General features: G+C 36.6%; 1 protein-coding gene across 4 annotated transcripts in view; it reads left to right on the top strand.

Moving 5' to 3' along the window:
* Positions 1–23,244, top strand: part of CPEB4 (cytoplasmic polyadenylation element binding protein 4) — a 71,517-nt gene extending 48,273 nt beyond the window's left edge. For 2 of the 4 annotated variants that reach the window (XM_011990185.1, XM_011990183.1), the window contains 7 exons: positions 6,038–6,061; positions 7,968–8,141; positions 12,397–12,486; positions 12,851–12,969; positions 14,714–14,828; positions 15,986–16,167; positions 18,826–23,244. In XM_011990185.1, coding sequence (XP_011845575.1) covers positions 6,038–6,061; positions 7,968–8,141; positions 12,397–12,486; positions 12,851–12,969; positions 14,714–14,828; positions 15,986–16,167; positions 18,826–19,053 — 932 coding nt within the window. In that variant the 3' untranslated portion in view covers positions 19,054–23,244. The remainder of the gene's footprint in view (positions 1–6,037; positions 6,062–7,967; positions 8,142–12,396; positions 12,487–12,850; positions 12,970–14,713; positions 14,829–15,985; positions 16,168–18,825) is intronic. The other 2 variants (XM_011990186.1, XM_011990184.1) reach the window with 1 other exon arrangement.
* The last annotated feature ends 258 nt before the right edge of the window (positions 23,245–23,502 follow it).

The raw sequence follows: 23,502 nt of genomic DNA, 5'->3' as shown, positions 1-23,502 counted from the left end.
TGACCTCAAGTGATCGGCCTGCCTCGGCCTCCCAAAGTGCTGGGATTACAGGCGTGAGCCACTGCACCTGGCCCAACATCTCTTAATTACAGTTTTTTGGAATGAAAGGAAGAAGACTGTTTGCTTGGGAGGGGGAAGAAATCTATCAAAAAGGAAGGTATAATTTACTCAAGAGAAATGTAGATGATGATCACTTACCAAAAATGTATGTAATATGGTTCTAGTTGCTACAATAATAAGCATGTTGAAAGATCCCTTCGTTGAAAAGATAATATGAAAACAAATTGTAAACTCTAAAGTGCTCTACAATTGTTAACCTTAAAATGCTAATGAAAAGCATTGTTGAAGAGATGATACTAAGAATATATGCATATGACTTTACTTTTGGGAAAGGGAGGAGATTATTTATTGAGTATGTGACTGACCACTACATATACACATTGTGTTTTTCATTCTCTCATTTGCTCCCCATTTTTATAAATAAAGAAACTGAGGGTTAGGGACATAAGGAAACTAGAGTTGCATTCTCTGCTCTTTTCTAAGGTAGGCCTTACAAATAATAGCGTCTTTATCATATCTTGGGAGCATTCTTTGAATGTTGTTGTGCCAACAAACTAATGTAGACATAAGCCAAAGTGATAGGAATTTCTAACCATAAAGCAAATGTAAATTAATTTTGTGGCAGTGAGCCTATTAAATTAGGTATTAATTTATAAAATCATTTAAAATGTTTCTTTGCATCTTTGTTGAATTGTATACTTTGATCTTTGTAATGATTGTGTCTGCTTTTTGGTTCTACCATCTTTATTCTTTTGTTCACCGATTAATTCCTTTTAGCTTCAAACCTTTGATTTATATATTTTCAACTGATTTACTAATTTGGCTAATTTCCCCACCCCTCTCCCCATATTTTTCTTTTAGTCCTCCTGGAAAAGTCAGGTTGTTTTGTTTTGTTTTGTATTGTTTGGAGACTGAGTCTCACTCTGTTGCCCAGGCTGGAGTGCAGTGGTCAGTCTCAGCTCACTGCAACCTTTACCTCCCGGGTTGAAGCAGTTCTCCTGCCTTAGCCTACCAAGTAGCCGCAATTACAGGCGTGCACCACCACACCCAGCTAATTTTTATATTTTTAGTAGAGATGAGGTTTTATCATATTGACCAGGCTGGTCTTGAACTCCTGACCTCAAATGATCCACCCACCTCAACCTCCCAAAGTGCTGGGGTTATAGGTGTGAGCCACCATGCCTAGCCAGAAGTCAGTTATCTGATAACATCTTATCATCTGAGTTACACCCCTCCCCTTTTTTTCCAAATAGCATTGCTATTTGTCTTCTCATCGTGGGGCGTTGAGAGGTGCACAGATGGAGAGCCTAAGGTAGATCAGCGTAACCCGAATAGGATCCATTGTTTCATTGTCCACTAAAACATAGTAATATCTGATCCTTCATGGCCTAAAGTCCTATTCGTGACAGAATTGATTTGATTAGGTCCTCTCATGTAGCAAAGTATGCTTTTGTATGAAAGCAATAATGTCATTTGTTCATTTTTAATATTAGTACCAAGGAGAAAACCAAAAAGGGTTCATTAACAAATATAGCAATATAGCATATGCAATAATAATAAATTCAAATGGTACAGAAAGGGATAAAACAAGAAGTGAATGCCTTCTTTCCTCTTTCTAGAGGTTTCTGTCTCCAAAGGTTCTTGTGGTTATTTCTAGAAAAAATATTTCATGGCCAGTCACAATGGCTCATGCCTGCAATCCTAGCACTTGGGGAGACCCAGGTGGGTGGATTGCTTGAGCCCAGGTGTTGAGACCAGCCTGGGCAACATGACAAAACCCCATCTCTATAAAAATAAAAATAAAATAAAAAGTAAAAATTTTATGCATATTCCTACATATCTGTTTATATTTTCTTTATTCTTAAATGTACACAATAAGGATTCTACAATACACACTTAGACACTGCATGCAGGCCGACATCTTAGAGAGCTTTAGGTACATGAACATGAGCCACATTTAGAAATGCCACATGCTCAGTTAATAGGGTTGCTCCTTTGAAATAAATGCATACATATATATGTACATACATAAAATAAAAAATGCCACATACTAGATGTTTCTTCTTTTGAATGTGTGGGTACTTTGTTTCTTTTTGATTATTACAAATGTTGCAACAAATGAGAAAAAAGTACTTTTTATGGGATAAATAATAATTTATTTTTATAATAAAGTATGTGGGGAGGGAGAAAGTCGGGGGAGCCCTGACAAGTCTTTCTGTACCTTCTTCGTAAGTCTGGCATTACAGATTAATGGAATATTTTGCTAGAGGGAATTTGATTCTGTATATAAGGATAATAACAAAGAAAGGAAGCATTTGTAAGCAATCCTATAAAGATGTTTTAGAAATAAAGTATATCAACAGATCTAATAGCAGGTATCCAGAAGTTATAAAAATTTATGGCCATAATATTTTGAGCCTTTTTTTTTTTTTAACATTCTTGAATCCTGTTAGTTCTGAACATTAAATTACTGAGGACTTTATAAATCAAAACTAGGCTGGGCACGGTGGCTTACGCCTGTAATCCTAGCACTTTGGGAGGCTGAAGTGGGCAGATTGCCTGAGCTCAGGAGTTTGAGACCAGCCTGTTCAACAGGGTGAAACCACGTCTCTACTAAAATACAAAAAAAAAAAAAAAAAAAAAAAAAAAAGCTGAGTGTGGTGACATACACCTGTAGTCCCAGGGAGACTGAGGCAGAAGAATTGCTTGAATCTGGGAGGCAGAGGTTGCAGTGAGCCGAGATCGCACCACTGCACTCCAGCCTGGGCAAGACTCCATCTCCAAAAATAAAAATAAAATAAATCAAAACTAAGAAATAATAAAAGTGGATAAACATATAAATAGTATTCATTAAAACTTTGGTGGGACCGGGAGATTTTTATTCAGTGGTAATGGCATGCATCTAAAAAATCTTTTAAGAGTCTACTTTTTGGTAACTAACAGAGTTAGTTTTGCTGACTTAGAACTTTTCCAAAATGTAGATTTCTTTGAACATAATTAAAGTCATTTCTTAACTTACACTTCCTCGGACATTTGAGAAACATCAAATAACGAGCAACACTTGCTGGTCATGAAATTGGAAATCCGTCTGACATTTTCCTCAGGAAAGCAGAGAGGTTCTATGTTGCAAGAATTTCATCATAAAGTGTGTGCCAATATACTTTGAAATAAGTGAGGAAAAGTGCTTAGTACATCTTTTTTATGTAAGATAAAGTGACATTATTTAGCATTATATTAATGTCTGGGTTCCGGTTACATAGATCTGTTCAATTTGTAGAAAATTCATTGAACTTATTATGATTTGTTTATTTTTGTGTATGTATCTTATGTCAAAATTTACATGAAAAATAATGTATAAGGACACATGCTCGTTTTGAATGTTCCAGAATGTCATTGTTTTTATTTCTTTAGTATTAATTTACATTAATTTCCTGATTTGATTGGGCAACTTTTATAGTTGTAAACATTGTTCACTTATAACCTGTTTTCCCTTAATATGAGAAAATGTCTACGTAGCTTTCAGAATTTAATCTCGGAATTTAACCATGAATTATTTTATATTGACCAGTTTAATTTTACAGTATATAATCAAAGTTTGAGAGTATACATTTGAAGATTTCAAGAGTATTTGATTGTAACTTTTGATCCACAGCCCTTACTATTCTGGCAATTATTTATTTTTGAAATAATGGAAGCCATGAGAGTTTTCATGTTAATTTTGTAGCTATATTATAAAAGCTTATTCTTTTCAAATATCTGTTTTCTCAGAAATCCAAGCAGCATCAATCAACTTTTTAAGATTGACAGCACTAAGATTTTCAAATCATTACTTTGTTTCTCCAGACTCCCTTATCTTTGAAGCAGTTGTATAAATAGAATGTTCTTTTTTTTTTTTGAGACGGGAGTCTCGCTCTGTCTCCCAGGCTGGAGTGCAGTGGCGAGATCTCGGCTCACTGCAAGTTCCGCCTCCTGGGTTCACGCCATTCTCCTGCCTCAGCCTCCCAAGTGGCTGGGACTACAGGCGCCTGCCACCACACCCGGCTAATTTTTTGTATTTTTAGTAGAGACGGAGTCTCACCGTGTTAGCCAGGATGGTCTCGATCTCCTGACCTCGTGATCCACCCGCCTTGGCCTCCCAAAGTGCTGGGATTACAGGCATGAACCACCGCGCCGGCCGAATAGAATATTCTTAAACAAGCATCTGCTTTTGTGATGCTGTTTGTCTTTCTAACCTCTGTCTGATTAAGTCAGAAAATACCTACCTCTCCCCAACCCCCTAAACTTGAGACCTATTAAAGTGAAAGCACTACTGCTTGTGGGAGATTGTATGTTGTGTGAATCCATTTGCTCAAATACTTTGGTGAAATCTGGGGCTATCTAAGTGTGGCAGAAATGTATTTTGGTTTGAGATATAATTTCACTTTGGAAGATAATCACATAATATTTCTGAGTTATACTTATTTAGCATTTATCTAGAAGAATAAGAATAAAAACCTTGACTAGTTTGTGAGTCTGGGTAGTGATTTCTTAAAGGAGCTATACCTTCTAACTCAAAAACCTATCCCAGGCAGTAACCCCGGGACTTTGGGAGGCTGAGGTGGGCAGATCACTTAAGATCAGGAGTTCGAGACCAATCTTGCCAACATGGTGAAACCCCATCTCTGCCGAAAAAATACAAAAATTAGCTGGGCGTGGTGACACGTCCCTGTGGTCCCAGGTATTGAGAAGGCTGAGGCACGAGAATCGCTTGAACCCGGGAGGCAGAGGCCGCAGTGAGCTGAGATCACACCACTGCAGCCTGGGTGAGAGAGCTAGATTCTGTCTCTAAAAAGAAAAAACCCATCCCAGTTTCCTGTTGAAACCTCATCCCCAGCCAAGTCCCCACTTGTTCTACATGCTTCTGTTCTGGCCACCTTTCCCTGAATGCTACAGCAGCACCCCTGCCTGTAACCCTGCTGAGCCTGGAGCCCTTCCTCTGTTTTTCCTTTAAGGACCACCTCAAATTCCCTACCCCCACCCCCAACTTTTTCATCAGAGCCAGTTCTTCCTCCTCTATTCCTGTTATGCCTACCACGTAACTAGCATAACAATAGGCATGCCACACTGTTGTTTGCTTATGTGGCCTTCTGGCATTAAAAGCTGCTAGTTCTGGAGGTCAGGGACATGCTCTATTTACTATTTATCCACAAGATCGGGCATTCAAGAAATGTTTGTTGGATAGAATTGAGGTGTTTGGACAGGCTGGGCTTATAAGTGCCAATTTGTTTCAGGGAAGACATTTTCTCAAAGGTTTTCTGATTTAAAGTTTATACTGTCGTTTCCTGAGTATTCCAGTGGATTATTAATTACCTTTACTTTGCCACTTGGCTACAACCTACTTGGCAATAAAAATACCAAACCTTTTACTTTTCAACATTTAGGACTTGGTAGAAGACTTAATTAGGCATAGGGAACTGTTGGCTAAAAGGAAGTTGATGAATTGCTTAAAGATTTCATTTGTTATGATTTTCTCTTATAAAGGATTAACTGAGGAATACTGTAAAATTGTTATTTCTCTTCTGGTGGTGAAAAAGTCATGAATTAAATATGAGTATATCTACTAAATTGCTAGTTAGCAGGGAATTCTGAGAGAAAACGTTATTAATATGGTAATAGTTGGTTCTGATCATGTTGTATACTGCCTTCGTTTCATAATAGTTTGAACCTTGGGCAACAATTACAGCAAAAAGCTTCCCCTAAAACAAATAAGATTCAATAAAGTTTTACAGTGTCCCTGAAGAAATTTTAAAAATGCACAAAATTGACCTCTTACCATCCAGTTCCTTGTTTTTTCAGACATTTACCAGGAAATGAAGAATGTAGTCACAGTTTTTCATTTTCAAAAGCTGGTAGATGAAATCACAGTTGATTCTTTTGACAATGTTTGAAAGGTTGTTTTGTTTTTTTTGTTTTTGTTTTTTTCTCATTTGACATGCAGCAAGGACATATGGGCGAAGGAGAGGTAACATTGTTTTTAACTTTTAAATGTATCACTTGTATTTGGAGACCACCCAAGCTTGTTTAATTTCTAACCTTTGTGGGGAAGGGGAGAGGGGAAATTAAGCATAGCTTTGATCCTTACATAATTTTTGTGTTACAGTTAACATTTTAGACATAATTTGAAGGAGTTAAGGAGCTCTAAAGAAATTTATCAGAATGGTGGGATTTGGATTTGAATCAAAATGATTTCCCTGTGTTATATTAGAAACTCATATCTAAAGATTTGCTTTTTTTCCTTTCTAAAAGGAATTTCTTAGAAAAAAATTAAGAATCTTTAAAAAGAAAAATACAGTCACACTAGTCCCAAAATACCTCATTATCTTGGAGGTTTAATTATACTTACATGCCTTATGTCGACTTCTTTTTTCTTTTGTACTAAGTAAACAATACATGTGGTTTAAAATGAGATGAGCTAAATAAATGACTAATCCTATAAATTTCAAACATTTGGGGGAAAAGCTCTAGAAATTTTAGGTAGTTCTAAAGAATCATTTCCTAGAGGTACCTGAATAACTTATTCTTGGCACCTATATTTTGTCTTTTTATAAGAAAGTAAGACAGTTAAATAGCTTAGATTTAAAGGATAAGTGATTTTTTAAGATCGTTCACGAAATAAGCTCCAGTTTTATAATCAGCTCGTGTCTTCACTTGACATATGCTATTATAGGATAAATTTATAAAAAATATACTGTTATTATTTGTGTTTAGTAATAGAAATTGAAGACAAGTATGGCAAAACCTGGAATGTTTCTATTAAAGTAAGAGCACTTGAGATACATTTCTAGAGGATCCATTAACAAATTCCTCAAGTAGTACCTAGAAGTAAATTGGCAGCCAGAAAAGTGATAAAATAGTGCTTGGGAGATTGTGCAGCTGTTTGTAGCTCTGTGTTTTCCTTATGATTTAAAAGTTTATATTTTGCTCTCAGGTAAATATGGAAGGACTGTTACACATATTGGCATCTCTGGTGTTTCCTGCATATATATTCTGGATGATAAGATTTTCAAATAGCAAATTTAATGACTAGTTTTTAGAAATAGATAATACCCTTAGCAAGCTGATAATAACCCAGCTAATAATAAATATATCTTTAGCATGCCTAATAATCTGAAATTCCATAAGACTACACAATGAAGTTGGAATGTAACATTAAGTGGGTTTTGATTATATCCCATTAGTTAAGGTAAACAAAAATGAGTGGTCACTTTAAAAATCTACCTGTTATGTTAGCCACATGTCATGGCATGTGCCTCTAGCCCCAGCTACTTGGGAGGTTGAGGTGGGAGGATCACTTGAGCACAAGAATTTGAGGCTGCAGTGAGCTATGATTATACCACTGTACTCCAGCCTGGGTAAAACAGCGAGACGCTGTCTCAGGAAAAAAAAAAAAAAAAAAATCTACCTGTTCATTTTAAGCACATTCGTAGAGGAAATCGTGCAGGCTATATTGTTTGATTTTTTAAAGAAATGTAAGTGATTCAATGTCTTATAGCCAAATTTAATACTTAGTGTACATGTCTAGGTTGCCAATAGCCATGGGGCCCTGCCAAGGGAGTACAGTCTGCTGCCGACTGCTTGCTAAAGCGTGCTCTCTCCTCCTGTACTTCAGTTCACTTCACTGAAGTTTCTGGATCCCAGTGGGATACTTGAGTCGCCCTCTATTAATATTTAACCATGTGCTTTCTCTCTGACTCAGTTGGGACTTTAAGTTGGTGGGAATTGAAGAGTATAGCTAAGTGTTTCTATTATTCAGTGAGAAAACAAAAGCAGCAGTTTTATTGAATCTGCTGTTTCCTTGTTTCTTGTGCATTATAATCAGTGACAAGGAACGTTTTCTGTTACCGTTTTTTCCCTGCTTTCTATTCCAGGTCAGTCTTCACTGTTTCCAATGGAAGATGGATTCTTGGATGATGGCCGTGGGGATCAACCTCTTCATAGTGGCCTGGGTTCACCTCACTGTTTCAGTCACCAGAATGGGGAAAGAGTGGAACGATATTCTCGCAAGGTGTTTGTAGGCGGATTGCCTCCAGACATTGATGAAGGTATATTTAGAACTGTTTATAGCAGGATGCCCAGATGGTGGCACATAGTAGGAAACTCATAGATAGTGTTACAATAACAGTCTTATCTGGTTGCAGTCGTTAGCCCTGATTGCATTATTCTCTTGTCCTATCCTCCTACCATGGCATATAAGATTAATTCATAGAAGGGAGGGGAGCAGAGCTGTGCCAACCAACTAAAGCAAGGGACTGGACTATATGAAAAGGAGTAAACATCACTGGGAAAGCTTCCAAGGGTTTTGATTGTTGGGTGCATACATGGGTACTAACTCCCTTTTTGTCTCTGTGTGCTAACTTTGGACAAATTCAGTGATGTATTTTCCTTTGTTTTCCCCACCTTTTATGAGTGCTCCACAAATGTGTAGCTCATTGTTTAAAATCTTAGACTAAGCATGAACTTTTGAAAAATAGAGGCTACAGTTGTACTACAAAGATAATCTTATTTGAGGTAGCATACAAGATGGAAGGTCCCTGCTTACATAGAGGTTACATTTTATTGGGAGAAGGCCCGTAAACAATGTATAAATATGCCAGAAAATACTAGAGAGCAAATGTTGAGAAGCACACAGCAGGATGATGTAAAATAGTGACACAGGGAGTTTTTTAAAATTAGGTGGATAAGAAAAGCCTCTTTGAGGAATTCATATTTAAGCTGAGACCTGAATAAGGAGCCAGCCGTGCAAAGACTTAGAGGGACTTGTTCAGGAATATGCTATTCCTCCATAGGTCTGAGTGACCCTGATAAAAATCAGAGTAGCAGACCTTATACCAATCACATATTCTTGGTTGCTTTCCTAATTTCTTTTGTCTTCATTTCCTGAGTGAAAATGGAAATCCACTAAATCATGTTACGGAGAATAGAATAGATTTCTTTACACATGTATAAGATCTAATAAATAATAAGGTTTAGTATCTTCACATTTAGATTGGGATCAAATTTATCCAGTCACTTCATTTTCTTTAAGATGATTTATCCTTTGGAAGGTTGAGACACAAGTGGTTCTAAAAAGCCAAAGATCGAAATAAACTGAGGTTTTTGCTTCTTCTTTTTGTCTACAATAAAATGTCTTGGTGGAAGCTATGCTGAAATTTCAGGGTTGTCTGAATCAGTCTCCATCCTGCTCTCAGCATAGCTTGAAGAATATTGTGTTCTGCAGAATTGTGCACTAAAAATTACAGGGTTTATGGGGGAAAATAAGGTTAAAGACAAATCATTTAAAACCTAATGAACTTGGTACCTAAAGCACTAACAAGAAGAGAATTAGTACCTTGGAGATAACTTGGACAATTCAGGCAGGTAGCTCAACATGCTTGGGGCTGCTTCAGGGAATATTGAAAATGTACAAAACCAGTAAAGCAGAAATGTTGGCTTGCAAGCATGGAGACAATGCAGATGGAAACCGACCTTTGAACACCTGAGGAAGCACAAACTAAACTGTCAGGAGATAAGAGCCCCGCAAGGTTAGGGGCATAGCTCTCTGACAAGAGAATTCTGGTTGCTGCACTTATTTTTAATTTTCTTATAGCAGAGCTGGGAGGGTTTGTACCTGTACATCAGACAAGTGGGGGGGCTTTTTCCTTTCCTGGTGAAGTTTATAGTTCTTTCCTCAAACTATGCTAGCTCACCTTGCCTAGGAAAAATCATTTATGAACCAGTACAACTTCCATGTTATACTGACATTGTTCCCTGTTTACTAGACTCACACAAACTAAACTTACCGTAGAAACAGATATCGTAGCAGAACAGATTAGACTGTTTCGCAGTCTGGGGAAGATGAAAACAGCTCTATCAGACTGGAATTTAGACATACTCCTCATCTTTCTTTTCTGTTCCTTTACCCTGCCCTATTATCATGTCTTATCTACACATGCTTACCTACTCTTTCTAGAAGTCTCTTTGAAATGTATCTTTCCGTAATCTCATTAGTGTCCAAATGTATAATGTAGCATAATTTGTATCATTTAAATTAATAGCAAAATATGGTCAGGCCTTCCTTGTCTATCATTTTTTCCCATTCATCCCTTTTTCCTCTCCCTTCCTCTAAGGCTGAGATGTTGCTGTCAAGGAAGTGGACTGGTGACAGGGAAGAGGTCTCAAGAGGAGGGATGTGTATACATGTATGTGGAGGAGGCTTGCTCAGAGGACTGAGCAGCAGCACGTAGAGTATCCAAGAAATCAGGGCGAGAAGACCCAAGGCACAAAGGTAGAAGGTAGAGGAGGCTAGCAGGTTAGGGGAAAGATTGGTTACATTGAGCAAATTAGTAAATGCCTTTACAGGTATTGGGAGCTAAGTTTCTCCCTGCAAAAAGAGAATATAAAAATAGAAAGGCGGAAGGCTCGGAAAAGCCATGAGATGTTGGAGTCATATTGAAAATATCAATATGAACTCATTAGTTTTTGTAAGTACATACACAGATACGGAAATAGTTATAAATGCGTGTTTGTGTATGTATTTATTTATTTCCTAGCTTCACTGTGAAGACTTAGAAATAATGAATACTCACTAGCAGTGAGCATATAGAGCACCTGTATCTTAGTTTCTAAATATCTTTTGCCACTAAGATGATCAATACATCTTGGAAAAAAAAGACTGATTCTTGGGCTGGGAAAGGGAAAGAATTACATGAGCCTGGAGTATCTTCTTAGGCCAGAAAGCATGAAAGTGCTTAAGAATGGTGGCAAGAAGTGTGAAGGACATAGGAGCCTCCCATGCCTATGGGACAAGCGGGGAGAAATTGTCCCTGACGTTTGACAATTAGAGCCAAATCAGGGACAATTTTTGGGACAAATTGAGCATCAAAATAAATGAGTGAATTGGATCACAACCCATTGAATAAGATAGACCCAAACTGATATCAATAAATGAATAAATCAATGGGACAGATAGAAAACTCTTCCTTACTGCACAATACTAACTAATACATGTAGAAGGAATGATGGAAACAGATAATCATTATTTGGCAACCATTATTGTGGTAGTTAATATAGGCAGGAGTCTTCAATGGATGCCAAGGCTCATGAAGGAACAGGATATTGGTGAGCAACACAATATACTCTTGTAAAACACTAATTGAGTACAAAAGGAGAAAAGGTTTCCTTGTGGTAGAGAAACCAGGTGATCAAGATTAACACGTCCTCCAGGTGTGATGGTATGCACCTGTAGTCCCAGCTACTTGGGAAGTTGAGGCGGCAGGATCATTTAAGTTCAAGACCAGCCTGGGCAACATAGTGAGCTCTTATCTTGGGGGGAAAAAAGATTAACATGCACATGGTAGGACAGGATGGCATTGCACCATTAGGGTGATATTCCAGTTTGGAATACGTAGCATGATTCTGGTCATAGGAGGCAGAGCACAGACCCAGGTTGAGGGTCACTATCTTAAATCTGTTCAGGTTGCTATAAAAAAATACCATAGACTTAGTGGCTTATAAACAACTGAAATTTTTATTTCTCACCATTCTGGAGGCTGGGAATTCCAAGATCAAGGCGCCAGCAAATTCAGTGTCTGCTGAGGGCCTGCTTCCCAATAGAGAATAATCTTCTCATTGTACCCTCACATGGCAGAAGGAGTGAAGGGTCTCTCTGGAGCCTCTTTTATAAGGGCAGTAACCCCACTGAAAGATTCCACCCCCGTGACCTAATCACCTACCAAAGACCCCAGCTCCAAATACCCTCGCACTGGGGAACAGGTTTCAACTTATGAATTTTGAGAGAACATAAATGTTTAGACCATAGCAGTCGTTCTATAGAATGACTATGAAAGACAAGAAAGCACATGGAGCTGTTCCAAAGTGGAAAAAGACTGATGCTCTGAGGATATGATAATTAAGTACGACCTATGTTCTGGATAGCAGTGTGGATCAGAAAGGATTTTGAAATTTAAATGAAGTCTGTGAATCACTAATAGTGTGATATCAAAATCATTATATAAGGGAGTGGCCTTGCTTTGAACAGATACCAGTAGTTATGTTTGGGATTACAGGGCACCATTTCAGAAAAAGATGCTGGCTGGATGGCAAGATTGATTTATATGTACAGATAGAGGGAGAAAGAGGAAGAGAGAAGAAAGAGGGTGAAGGCAGATGTGCAAATTATTAACAGTTGGAGAATCTAGATGAAGGGGATAAAGGAGTTCTTTTTACTGTTCTTGTAAATAGTAGATATGAAACTTAAAAAAAAACTTTCAAAAAATGATCATAAAAACATTTAAATCTACTGTTTTGCTTTGTTATTAGATGAGATCACAGCTAGTTTTCGTCGCTTTGGCCCTTTGATTGTGGATTGGCCTCATAAAGCCGAGAGCAAATCGTATTTTCCTCCTAAAGGTAATTCTCAAGATTCATTATACTTATGTAATTTATTCTTACATTGTTTAATGTGTAGCCTTTTCATAAATGTTCACCTTCACTGTGAAATGTTTCATTGTTAAACTTGCATTTTCCCAAATGCTCTTTAAAATTTCAACCTAATATTCTTTTAATTCAAATTTAATTTTACTCTAAAAGATGTTTCAAGATACTACCAAAAGAAACTGTATGTTGATGTTATCAGACTTTTGGTATAAATATTGTTTTAATTTTTTTTCCTATTCCCTTTTCCTTTCTTTAGTTTTAGTGCATGATTCCTTTCCCCTGAAGAATTACCAAAAGATAGGAAAACATGTAAGCCTTCTTTCCCCCTTTTTTTCAGGCTATGCATTTCTGCTTTTTCAAGATGAAAGCTCTGTGCAGGCTCTCATTGATGCATGCATTGAAGAAGATGGAAAACTCTACCTTTGTGTATCAAGTCCCACCATCAAGGATAAGCCAGTAAGTATAGTTTAGCATAAAATAGCTTCTTGTTTTTGCCTCCATTCATCTATTCTGTGTGAAAAACCCATGGACAACTTGATGTGTTTCGGGTACTTAATTGACACGTTTGTAAGCAGACTAAGTAAAGTCTTGTGAAATTCTTAACATTGACATTCTATATATTTGCACATATCAATTTGACATTTAATTTTTGGTTAGTTGAAATATAATTGGTAAATCTTTATTTTTAAAAGACTTCACGGCTGGGCGTAGTGGCTCACACCTGTTACCCCAGCACTTTGGGAGGCTGAAGCAGGTGGATCACATGAGGTCAGGAGTTCGAGACCAGCCTGGCCAACATGGTGAAATGCAGTCTCTACTGAAAATACAAAAATTAGCTAGGCTAATTTTTCCTGTAGTCCCAGCTACTTGGGAGGCTGAGGCACGACAATCACCTGAACCCAGGAGGCAGAGATTGCAGTGAGCAGAGATCACACCGCTGCAACTCCAGCCTGGGTGACGAGTGAGACTCTTTCTCAAAAATAAAATAAAATAAAATAAAATAAAGACTTTACTTGATAATGCATTTAATAAAATAGCTGAATTGCCTCTGAATAACAGAACTCAAATCACAAATACTATATGTGTGTCTTTCTAGCTTTTTCCTCACTTTGATAAAGATTTTACCCAATATTGTCCTTAACTTTATATATGGTACTCTCCAAAGTAGAGTGAATCGTGTATATACGTGTACAGATACATTGCATAGCATACTGTTTTTTCTTTTTGGAAAAGTTTATCATAAAATTTAGCCTTTGGGAAGGGGAGCAACTGGCATGTTTTGATGAATCTGGCAAAGCAGCAGATTATTATCACTCAGCCAGCACCCAATGAATGATGGGATATAGTGCAGAAAGGAGTTCTCAGTGGGCCCAGCTTAAGCAAATAACATTTGTGGAGCTTCTCTTGATGTCTTGTGGTTGTCTAGGTCAGAAACTTTCTAAGAGTTCCTGTGGTCTGGACTCTTGCTGCTTGACTTGTTTATGTTCCCTGCCAATCCCCATCCGTATTTGAATTTGGGACCTTTGACCTAGGACTCTATTGGTGTGTGTATTTGGGTATACACCGCTGTCAACCCATAGCCATTGGCGTGGGCATTTGTGATAGTTAGAAAATGTGAACAGTTTTAAATGAGGTACATGATTTTTGATTGACTAATCTAATGGATACACTGAAGTATTTGTCATATAAAAAAAAATATTGCAAATATCATCAGTATTTTTACTTTCAAAACCATTTTGAAATAATGCATCAGATTTGATAGTATCAGGAGTAGTTTGCATTTCCTGGACATACACTGATTGGACACACAATTCGAGTTTACTTAGCATTGTATTTTGATTGGCATTGGATACCATGTTAAACATTTAAATTATGTAGATACTGGGGCACTGGACAGACTAAAGGTCCAAATAAGCTAAAAAACAGTGATTTAACTTACAAATAATTACGGACATGTTAAGTAATTTGGCTTATAATAGAGAATCAAATTGAACTTTCCACCTTGGTTTAGTTTATTCCTAAAAATAAAATGATGGGTTGGGATACACGATTTTTAAATCTTCTAGTTTCCCAGCTTTATTGACTTGTAATGATAGGATTATTGCTTTTAGAAATAAAATAATTTGTAATAATTTTTAACTTTTTTGCCCATGAATTGTCTGTATTGAGAATGAGACGTTTTGGTTTGCACATTCCCTAGGTCCAGATTCGGCCTTGGAATCTCAGTGACAGTGACTTTGTGATGGATGGTTCACAGCCACTTGACCCACGAAAAACTATATTTGTTGGTGGTGTTCCTCGGCCATTACGAGCTGGTATGATGAAACAGACAACAAACTCTCTATCCCATAGCACAGAAATATAAAGATCTTCAGGAGAAATTTTTCCTAAGAATTTGAGTTAACATCCAAAAGTGAGAGTTCTAGAATCAAAGTATCGGGGTTTGAATTCATGTGCTCTAATAGTTAAGTGACCTTGGACAAATTCCATGACTTTTCTAATTCCCAGTTTCCCCCTCTGTCAGGTAGGGACGAAACACTTTTCCCCCCCAGGATGAAATAACACTAGGAAAAGTAACACTTCCTAGTGTTATTTTGAGGGTTGAATGAGATGGCCAGTGCAAAGTACTTAGTCTAGTGCTGCATAATGCTAATTATTACTCTCATCATTGTCTGAAAAGAAAAAAAGCCCTTCAAGAATAGACTCTGTATTGAGATTGTCAGTATTTGTTTCCCACATCCTCATTTGCTCAGCAGCCACTGACTGAGCCCTGGGATATAATAGACTTCTCAGCAATGCATCGTATTTTTAGAGTAGTACTTACAGAACAAATTAAATTCCTAACTTCAAGTAATTTGAGGTTTAATAGCATAAATGAGATTAAAAGAAACATAACATGAACAGGAATGTAGCTGCACGATTTTAACACTTCATAAAGAAGAAAATGCAGTCATTACTTCAAGGATTTTTTAAATGAAAAATTGGTGAACCGACTGTGGGGGGAAAGGGTTTTAATGGAAATAAGCCAGGAGGGCCCCCAAAGAATCTACCAGTTAGTTTTCTCGTGTTCAAGTAATTATTACATTAATCAATCCATTATTAACTGGTAAATCTATGGCAGCAACATGGCATAGAGCAGGCAAACATGGGAGTACTATCACTTAATGACCTGTGACCTTGGACAGATGGATCGCCCCTCAGCGCCTCAATTTCCTCGGGAAATTACTGCCTACTTCATAGAGTTGTGAGAATAATAGAGAGAACATACTAGAAAACACCTAGCAACCCCTTGCCCACAATTAAAAGATTAAGGCTTAACACAATGGATGACTGGTTGTAGTAATGTTTCATTTTAATAATTATTATAATGATGTGAGCTGAGAGTACAGATGAATTGCTTTTGATGAAACAGTTGGTGAGCCAGATGAATTTTCCTAATTTTAAATATCCTCTTTGCTCCTTTCTTAATTAGTGGAGCTTGCGATGATAATGGATCGGCTATATGGAGGTGTGTGCTACGCTGGGATTGATACTGACCCTGAGCTAAAATACCCAAAAGGAGCTGGGAGAGTTGCATTCTCTAATCAACAGAGTTACATAGCTGCTATCAGTGCCCGCTTTGTTCAGCTGCAGCATGGAGAGATAGATAAACGGGTAAGCCTTATACTACATTTTGGAAAATTCTAGAAATGGTCCTCTAAATGTGCGATTACCAATATTAGAATGAGAGAATTTTATGACAGTAAAGTGACAGCTGACAATTTTGCCTATAGAGTTAGTTATGCTCTATAATACATGAAATAATTTCCTATGAATTTCTTTTATCTTTTAGTTTTTTGAGTAGCCTAATCAGAACACTATAATTTACCTGAGTTAATTTAATCTTCTCTAAACTGTAGCTTCCATTCAGTCTCAATCCATGCATCCATTCATTCACGTAGTTTGTCATTCATTCAATAAATATTTAGGGAATCCTTTGTACTGTGTTATATCAGGTATACAAACAGGAATGCCCTTGAGGTTTCCTGCCCTTTTTTTGTTTGTTTTTTAATCCTGGGACATAGCGAGGACCTCAGCAAGCCCCTATTTCTCAATGAATTGCACTCACAGATTTCTCTTTTTTTTTTTTTCTTTTTCCACAGCCACCATCTCTCACTGATTTATTTCTTAGCTTGGTGTTTCATGCATTCAACAAATGTTTTAGTGCTTAGGGCAAGAAGTTCCTGTCCTCATGAGTTTATTTCCTAGAAGATAGAACTATATCACTTGCCCTTACTACTCAAAGTGTGGCCTGTGGACTGAACGCCAGTCTGCAAACTTAGTTTGTAGTGAGATAGGAATTTAGACCAGAATGTGTAATCAGCTACATTACTGGGCACAATGTTTGGTCCAGCTGGCAATTTTTTTTCATAGAAAGCCTTTATTGATGAGGGAAGCAATATATTGCTTTATATTTTGGTGTCTCCTTTTTATTTCATGGCACACTGGCACTTTCATGCACGCTGACTTTGATATCCAACACTCTGAGGCATTGTGCTAAAATAGATTGATTTGATCGTGTTGTTCTCAATTCAAGATGTAAAAATGATCAAGTCAGTAGTGGTTTCTGCTTTTTATGTCTCATGTCATGTATAGTCTACTTCATTGGCAGTAAAAAAATTTAAGATAGTGGTGGTCATCCTACAAACTGTGAATATATTAAAGAGAAAAGTAGCTATTCTATTATAAGCATCGGGGAGGGACAAGGTTAGTATGTTAACATACCAACTTTGTTTGTTTGTTTGTTTTTTGAGATGGCGTCTCTCTCCGTCACCCAGGCTGGAGTGGAGTGGTACAATCTCGACTCACTCCAACCTCTGCCTTCCAGGTTCAAGTGATTCTCCTGTCTTAGCCTTCCGAGTAGATGGGATTACAGGCACACACCACCATGCCCACCAAATTTTTGTATTTTTAGTAGAGACAGGGTTTCACCATGTTGGTCAGGCTGGTTTCGAACTCCTGACCTCAATGGATCTGCCTGCCTCGGTTTCCCAAAGTGCTGGGATTACAGGTATGAGCCACCCACCACTCCCGGCCTACTTGGTTTTTTATGCACACTAAAAAATACCTACATCTCACTGCCTCATTCCAACATAAGTTTCAGAGCTGTGGGGGTGGTCATTAGAAATTCAGACTGAATTTGTGTTCCTCTGCAATGAAATCCTTTGCCCAGGGTTCTTGTCACTCTGTAGACATTATGGAGCAGCCTGGAGGCCAGAAGCCCAGTGCTGTCCTTATGCCTGCTCTTCCTGGACTTCATGGCACTCTTCTTCTTTTGTACTTTTATTTTTTTAGTTAAAAATATTTTTTTAGAGGCAGGGTCTCACTCTGTCACCCAGGCTGGAGCACAGAGGCACACTCATGACTCACTGCATGTTCTTCTCCTTTTGTTCATGGCTAATCTTGGTTGGGATTCCTTGTCAGAGCTGGATGCCACCAGTGGTGGTGACAGCCTGCTGTAAGGGAGTTTCAGCCATGAATCTCTCCAGACTAAAAATAACCAGCTCTTTTCTAGCTGATGAATTAATAACCAGGTGACTGTTAATGCTTGAAAGGTTCACATGACAGGTTGGCCGACAGAACGCTGGAACAGGCCCAGTTTTAGAAATTGACCTCTGACTTTTAGACTCAGGTGAACCATATTCTTACTGAGAAAGAACAAAGCAGGGTTTTAGACTGTGAATCCTATGGCTGCATCTTTTTTTTTTTTTTTTTTTTTAACAGAGTTCCAGGTTTGTGATTATAACCCAACATGTGTACACTATAAATAGAAACCACGAGCCAGGCTTTACGACAGCTCAGAATCTTGTGACGCGGTAGTCAGGCGTCTTCCCACCAACTTGAGTATTGAAGTGCAATTGTGTGGAACTTGGATCCTCTTAGTTGATTTTGTTTAAATTATGATTCCACATATGACAAAAATCCAGATCCACTAATTAAAATGAGGGTTTGTGTCTATGAAAAATCTCCTGTGGGTTTAATCTCATAACGTTCTAGTCTCAACAGTTGGCTTCACTTCATGATGTCTGCTGAAATCCTTTTTCCTTTGAAGGATGTTTATTTAATAAGAAAAAAATATAAAATGATAGATAATAAAAGCCTTACTAGGTTCTTAAAAGATGAACTATCCATATTTCAGTAAATGGATAATTGGTCCTTCCTCTTTGGGCACCTTCTAACAGACTCATTCAAATAGTGGGTGGAAATGTACATGTGTGGTAAGCATTGCTAGTCTCGTCACTGAAAAATGTAAACTCCTATGTTTGATTGCAGGTGGAAGTTAAGCCATATGTCTTGGATGATCAGCTGTGTGATGAATGTCAGGGGGCCCGTTGTGGGGGAAAATTTGCTCCATTTTTCTGTGCTAATGTTACCTGTCTGCAGTATTACTGTGAATATTGCTGGGCTGCTATCCATTCTCGCGCTGGCAGGGAATTCCACAAGCCCCTGGTGAAGGAAGGAGGTGACCGCCCTCGGCATATTTCATTCCGCTGGAACTAAAGGATAACTACAGTGCTCATTTTCAGGCCTCAGAATAAGTGCACTCTTCTGTTAATTCTGACCCCTTCCTCAACCTCTTCACGCTGGCATGTCCTTTTGTAGCAGTCTGTAACTTACCTATAGTATAATGAAAAGAATGGCCTATAATATAGGTGTTTTGTAGATTCTTGTGTCACTGCAAACAATATGAACTCCTTTTTCGTATTGCCATCGGATTGCATGGAAGTTTTATTCTCTTGTTTTGCTGGAGACCAAGAGGATCCAAACTTCCTGCAACATTTTCTTAGAGGAGAGAGAGAAATATTAAAAGAGAAATGAAACAATAGAGTATTTTGGGTTTTTAATTAAATTATTGTTAATAATATAACATATAAGAATACTTTTATTAAAATAACCATGCAACAATAACACTATCGGTCTATCTGACAGTTTTTCCCCCAGGGAAGTGCTTTTGCCTTTTTCTTTCTTTTTTTTTTTTTTTTCATCTTTTTTGTCTCTCTCTTTTTTCCATCCCTTTTTAATTTTTTTAACAGCAATAGAGGAAGTTAACAATTTTTAATGGAAAGAGCATGTTAGAGCAAACAAATGCATAAGCAAGATTGAGCAGCATTATAATTAATTTTCAGGGTTTTGAGGCTGAACATAATTTCATTATCCCTCAAAAAATTACCACCACATCAGAAAAAATAAACAACAACAACAACAAAAAAAGTAAAGTAGGCAGAGCTAGGTTTATTTTCTCTTAAACAATTTTTAAAATTCAGAATGTAAAAATTGGGTAAATTTACTACTGAGAGGAGTGCACTTATTTATTTAATTTACTTATCTGGTCAAAGCCCCAGGAAACCTACCAAAGCTAGAATTAATGACAACTGGTGGGAAACCTAGCATTTCCTCTCCTGAAGAACAAATGTATAAATTTTATTTTTGATGTTTAGATATAAACTCTATATCCTAATTTACTAACACTCATCAGGTGTCAGCCTTTGCTCTCCATTTTGACGTTAAAAAACAACAGATCTAGAGATACCTCAAGGATATAATTTTTGATTTTGTGTTACAGTACACTTGTAGCCAAAACTGGAAGACGAAACCAATATAGAATTTGGCTGCTGATTGGCTTACTTTTAGATTTAAAGTTACTTTGGGTATCCTGTAATTTAGTTGTAACATAGAAAATGAAAAAAAAAAAACGTTTAAAAAAAGTAGTTGCAAAGTGTTTTGCACTGTTGAACTAAGTAACTGTGTAAATCTGTGCAAAGGTACGTATGTTTATCTTACTCTTCCTATAAACTAAAATAACAATACAGTTTCAGAATTTAGCATGGGACATAGTCAGTGTTTGAAGTGCCAACTTCATCAAGTAATGCATGCTTTATTATAAGTAAAATTCTAGCTTTGAAAGGCGTTATGTGTGGAACAGTATGCTTCAGGGGTAAATTTAAAATAGTCTCTTGAAGCCCTAGTCATGGAAGTAACTTTTATTTTAATTGACATTCTCTTATTAAATGCCCTATCCATCATTAAAAGGATTATTATCAGTGGGCAAAACATGAAATAAAATGATCGAATGGCAATCTTGCTAGTTGTGCTACCTAACAGTACCATCTTGGATCCTTCAAAACCAAAGACTTGCCCCAGCACTGCTGTGGAACCACCTGGCTTATGACCCCTATGGACGATCTTTAGGAAAAGCAGCCCTTTATTTTTAATACAGGCTTTAATGAACTATACCTGTTAAGTTCCAAAGGTCAAAATGGAGGCATTTGCTGTCTAATATTCAAACATAGAAAGGGAGCTGCTTTTAAAGAATTCCCTGCAAATATTGAAAGCAGTCATGCGAATGGAGGGTGCTCTTGTGTAGCTGGTCAGGGACTTTTTTTTCTTTTCTCCTGAACTACATGATTCTAATTGGAATGTTCATTTGCCTCTTTTTACTCTTTTAAATGCTTGTAGGTGGCTTGGGGTGTGCTATCGTGCTGTTCCTACTCAGTAAACAGGTGTGATGAGTTAACAAGAAATAACACTGTTTGAGAACTAGCTTTGAATAATAATTTTTCCCTTTGTACATGACCTGCTGAATTTCGGTACAGTGTTTTTGTAGCTAACTTATTTTGTCATGCACATAATGTATATTTGTTATGCACTACTTTTGTATATCTTGTTTTTCCAACAGTGAACATTTTTAGGCACACTTTTCACTGACGGGATATCTCTTTATGCAATACCTCAATTTTTCATATTGCAAAGAGTAGCTTTTTGTACTTTTATTACTGAGAGATCTTCATATACTTCATTTTTTAATATAAATAATTTTAATAAATTTTATTTTCTTATATTCTGCTTTTTATACATTTCAGTGCTCTGCATACATTTTAAATTATGAATGTCGTGCACTGGCAATGCTATTTTAGAGTCTGCAGAGAAGAGAAAGCATGTTGCTTAAACATCCTTCCCCAGCACCAGCTATTGGTGTACCTATAATTTAAGACATAGTCTATGTAAAGTCACAAATTAATGAAAAAAATTCGCATGAAAATGACAGATAACACTGTAGTTCCTAAAAAAAAAAAAAAAACTAAATGCATAAGCATAGGGTAGAAATTTAAAATAACAAAATTGTCTACAGCTTCTTACTAAGTTTTTAAAATTATTCATAAAACGCAGACATTTTTGGTGAATGTTTAGCCATTTTTAATATTAATAAATTGATGTTAAGTGTTTGATTCAGAGATGTCTGCTCTTTTAAATTATATATAAGGAAAAAAAATAGCCTGCCTTGGGACAGGTCTGTAATGTTAGTATGCATGATTAATGTAAGAAATTGTTATTCTACTAATATTTACTTGTGATTGTGTGACAAGCGTGTTTACAGATTATTTGGTTACACTTCAATTTACAGGGCATAAACAATGATTATCTATTACTCTGAACTTTATTGATTACATGTTCTTCAGATTACATGGGATTGTAGTTGGGAGTTACCATGTAACTCAAACATAATTAACATGTAATTAGTTTACAGATTTTAGGGCATCACTTCAATTCACCAAGCATGTAGTTCTAGCGCACTAGCATGGCACCAGCCATGTACTTACAATGTAGTTACAGAGTAATTACATGGTTATTTTTGCAATGTAAAATAAAGTGTTTCTGATTATTTTCTATGTAAAGGAACCCTCTCCTTTCCCCTCTGGTCCCCGCGCTTTGGTATAATATATATACTTCTCCATACACAGACCTCTGCAGAATGCAAAATAAAACTTGCAGTGAATGAATTTAGCATTTTATGAGAGTGCTGTTGGAAAGACTTGATAATTCACCCCTTTTGTTTTGAAGAGTTGAATCTTCTGTTAAAAGGTGATTTAAAACTTGAATGTGATGAATTGTGGCAAGTTAACTTCAAGTTATGTGCAATACTTATTTCAAACTTTTGAAAGATCTTTGCAGTGTAATTCTTTGTTTTTAATTGCAGACATTTAAAAATGTCATTTTCTACTGTTAAGAGTAATCCTCTTTCTTGCTGGTGTTTCTAAAGAAAAGAATCAGAAATCAATCTTTCTACTAATGTAAATTTGAGATTATTTTTAAAAATGGAATAAAAGAGGTTTTGGTCATTTGCTTTATTTTATTATTTTAAAGCTACTGTGATTGATAGCATTGTAAGAATCGGGACAATATTGTATTCAACTGTTTTATTTTTTATATTTTTAAAATTTAAAGTATAATTAGTTTTTATAATTTTCATCAGATTTTTGTTATATTTTTTGGAAGTGAAACTTTTAGCAAGTGGTTGTCTAGTTTTTACTAATCCCTAATTTTTTTTTCCAGTGTATTGCTCATATTATCAGAAGGAAAAGTTATTTAAGTATGTCAGTTAATTGTACTACTTGGCTGAATTTCCATATAGTTTTTACTGTGTATGGGGAGGTTGTAGTATTTATTATAGCATTTTAAATAAGGGTAATTCATTTTTTATTAAAGTCATTTTCACGTTAAGTTCCTATTTTTGTATGTTCTACTCTTAAGTTATATAACACAGTTCCTTTTTTAAAAGAATTCATTTGTTGAAGTGCTAGTGGAAAATTAATGTTATTAAATAGTTTGCAAATGACTATTTATACCAGTATGCATATAATTTTTAAATATTTGTAATGTGAGATGTTGAATGAATAAAACTTTTAACTCAGATTTCTTTTAATATACTTATTTCTTTTTAACACAAGTAGGTTATGCTTTCTTGATTGGGAATATTAACATTTTAAAATATTAGGACTATACTGTTGAGCTAATGCAGCACAAACCAATATGAAAAAATCTTCAGTCATATAAGTACTGTGGCCACTGTGCATTCTTATGTAAGCCTGTAAGTGTCAGTGGGTGGTTGTGTCTTTGGCCTGTACTGTTAGTGTACCTGCTGCCTGCCCCGCAGAGTTCTTTTTATTTGTA

Source organism: Mandrillus leucophaeus, unplaced genomic scaffold, assembly GCF_000951045.1.
Source record: "Mandrillus leucophaeus isolate KB7577 unplaced genomic scaffold, Mleu.le_1.0 Scaffold372, whole genome shotgun sequence".
NCBI classification, from domain to species: Eukaryota; Metazoa; Chordata; class Mammalia; order Primates; family Cercopithecidae; genus Mandrillus; species Mandrillus leucophaeus.
This window is presented reverse-complemented; position numbering and strand designations above follow the sequence as displayed.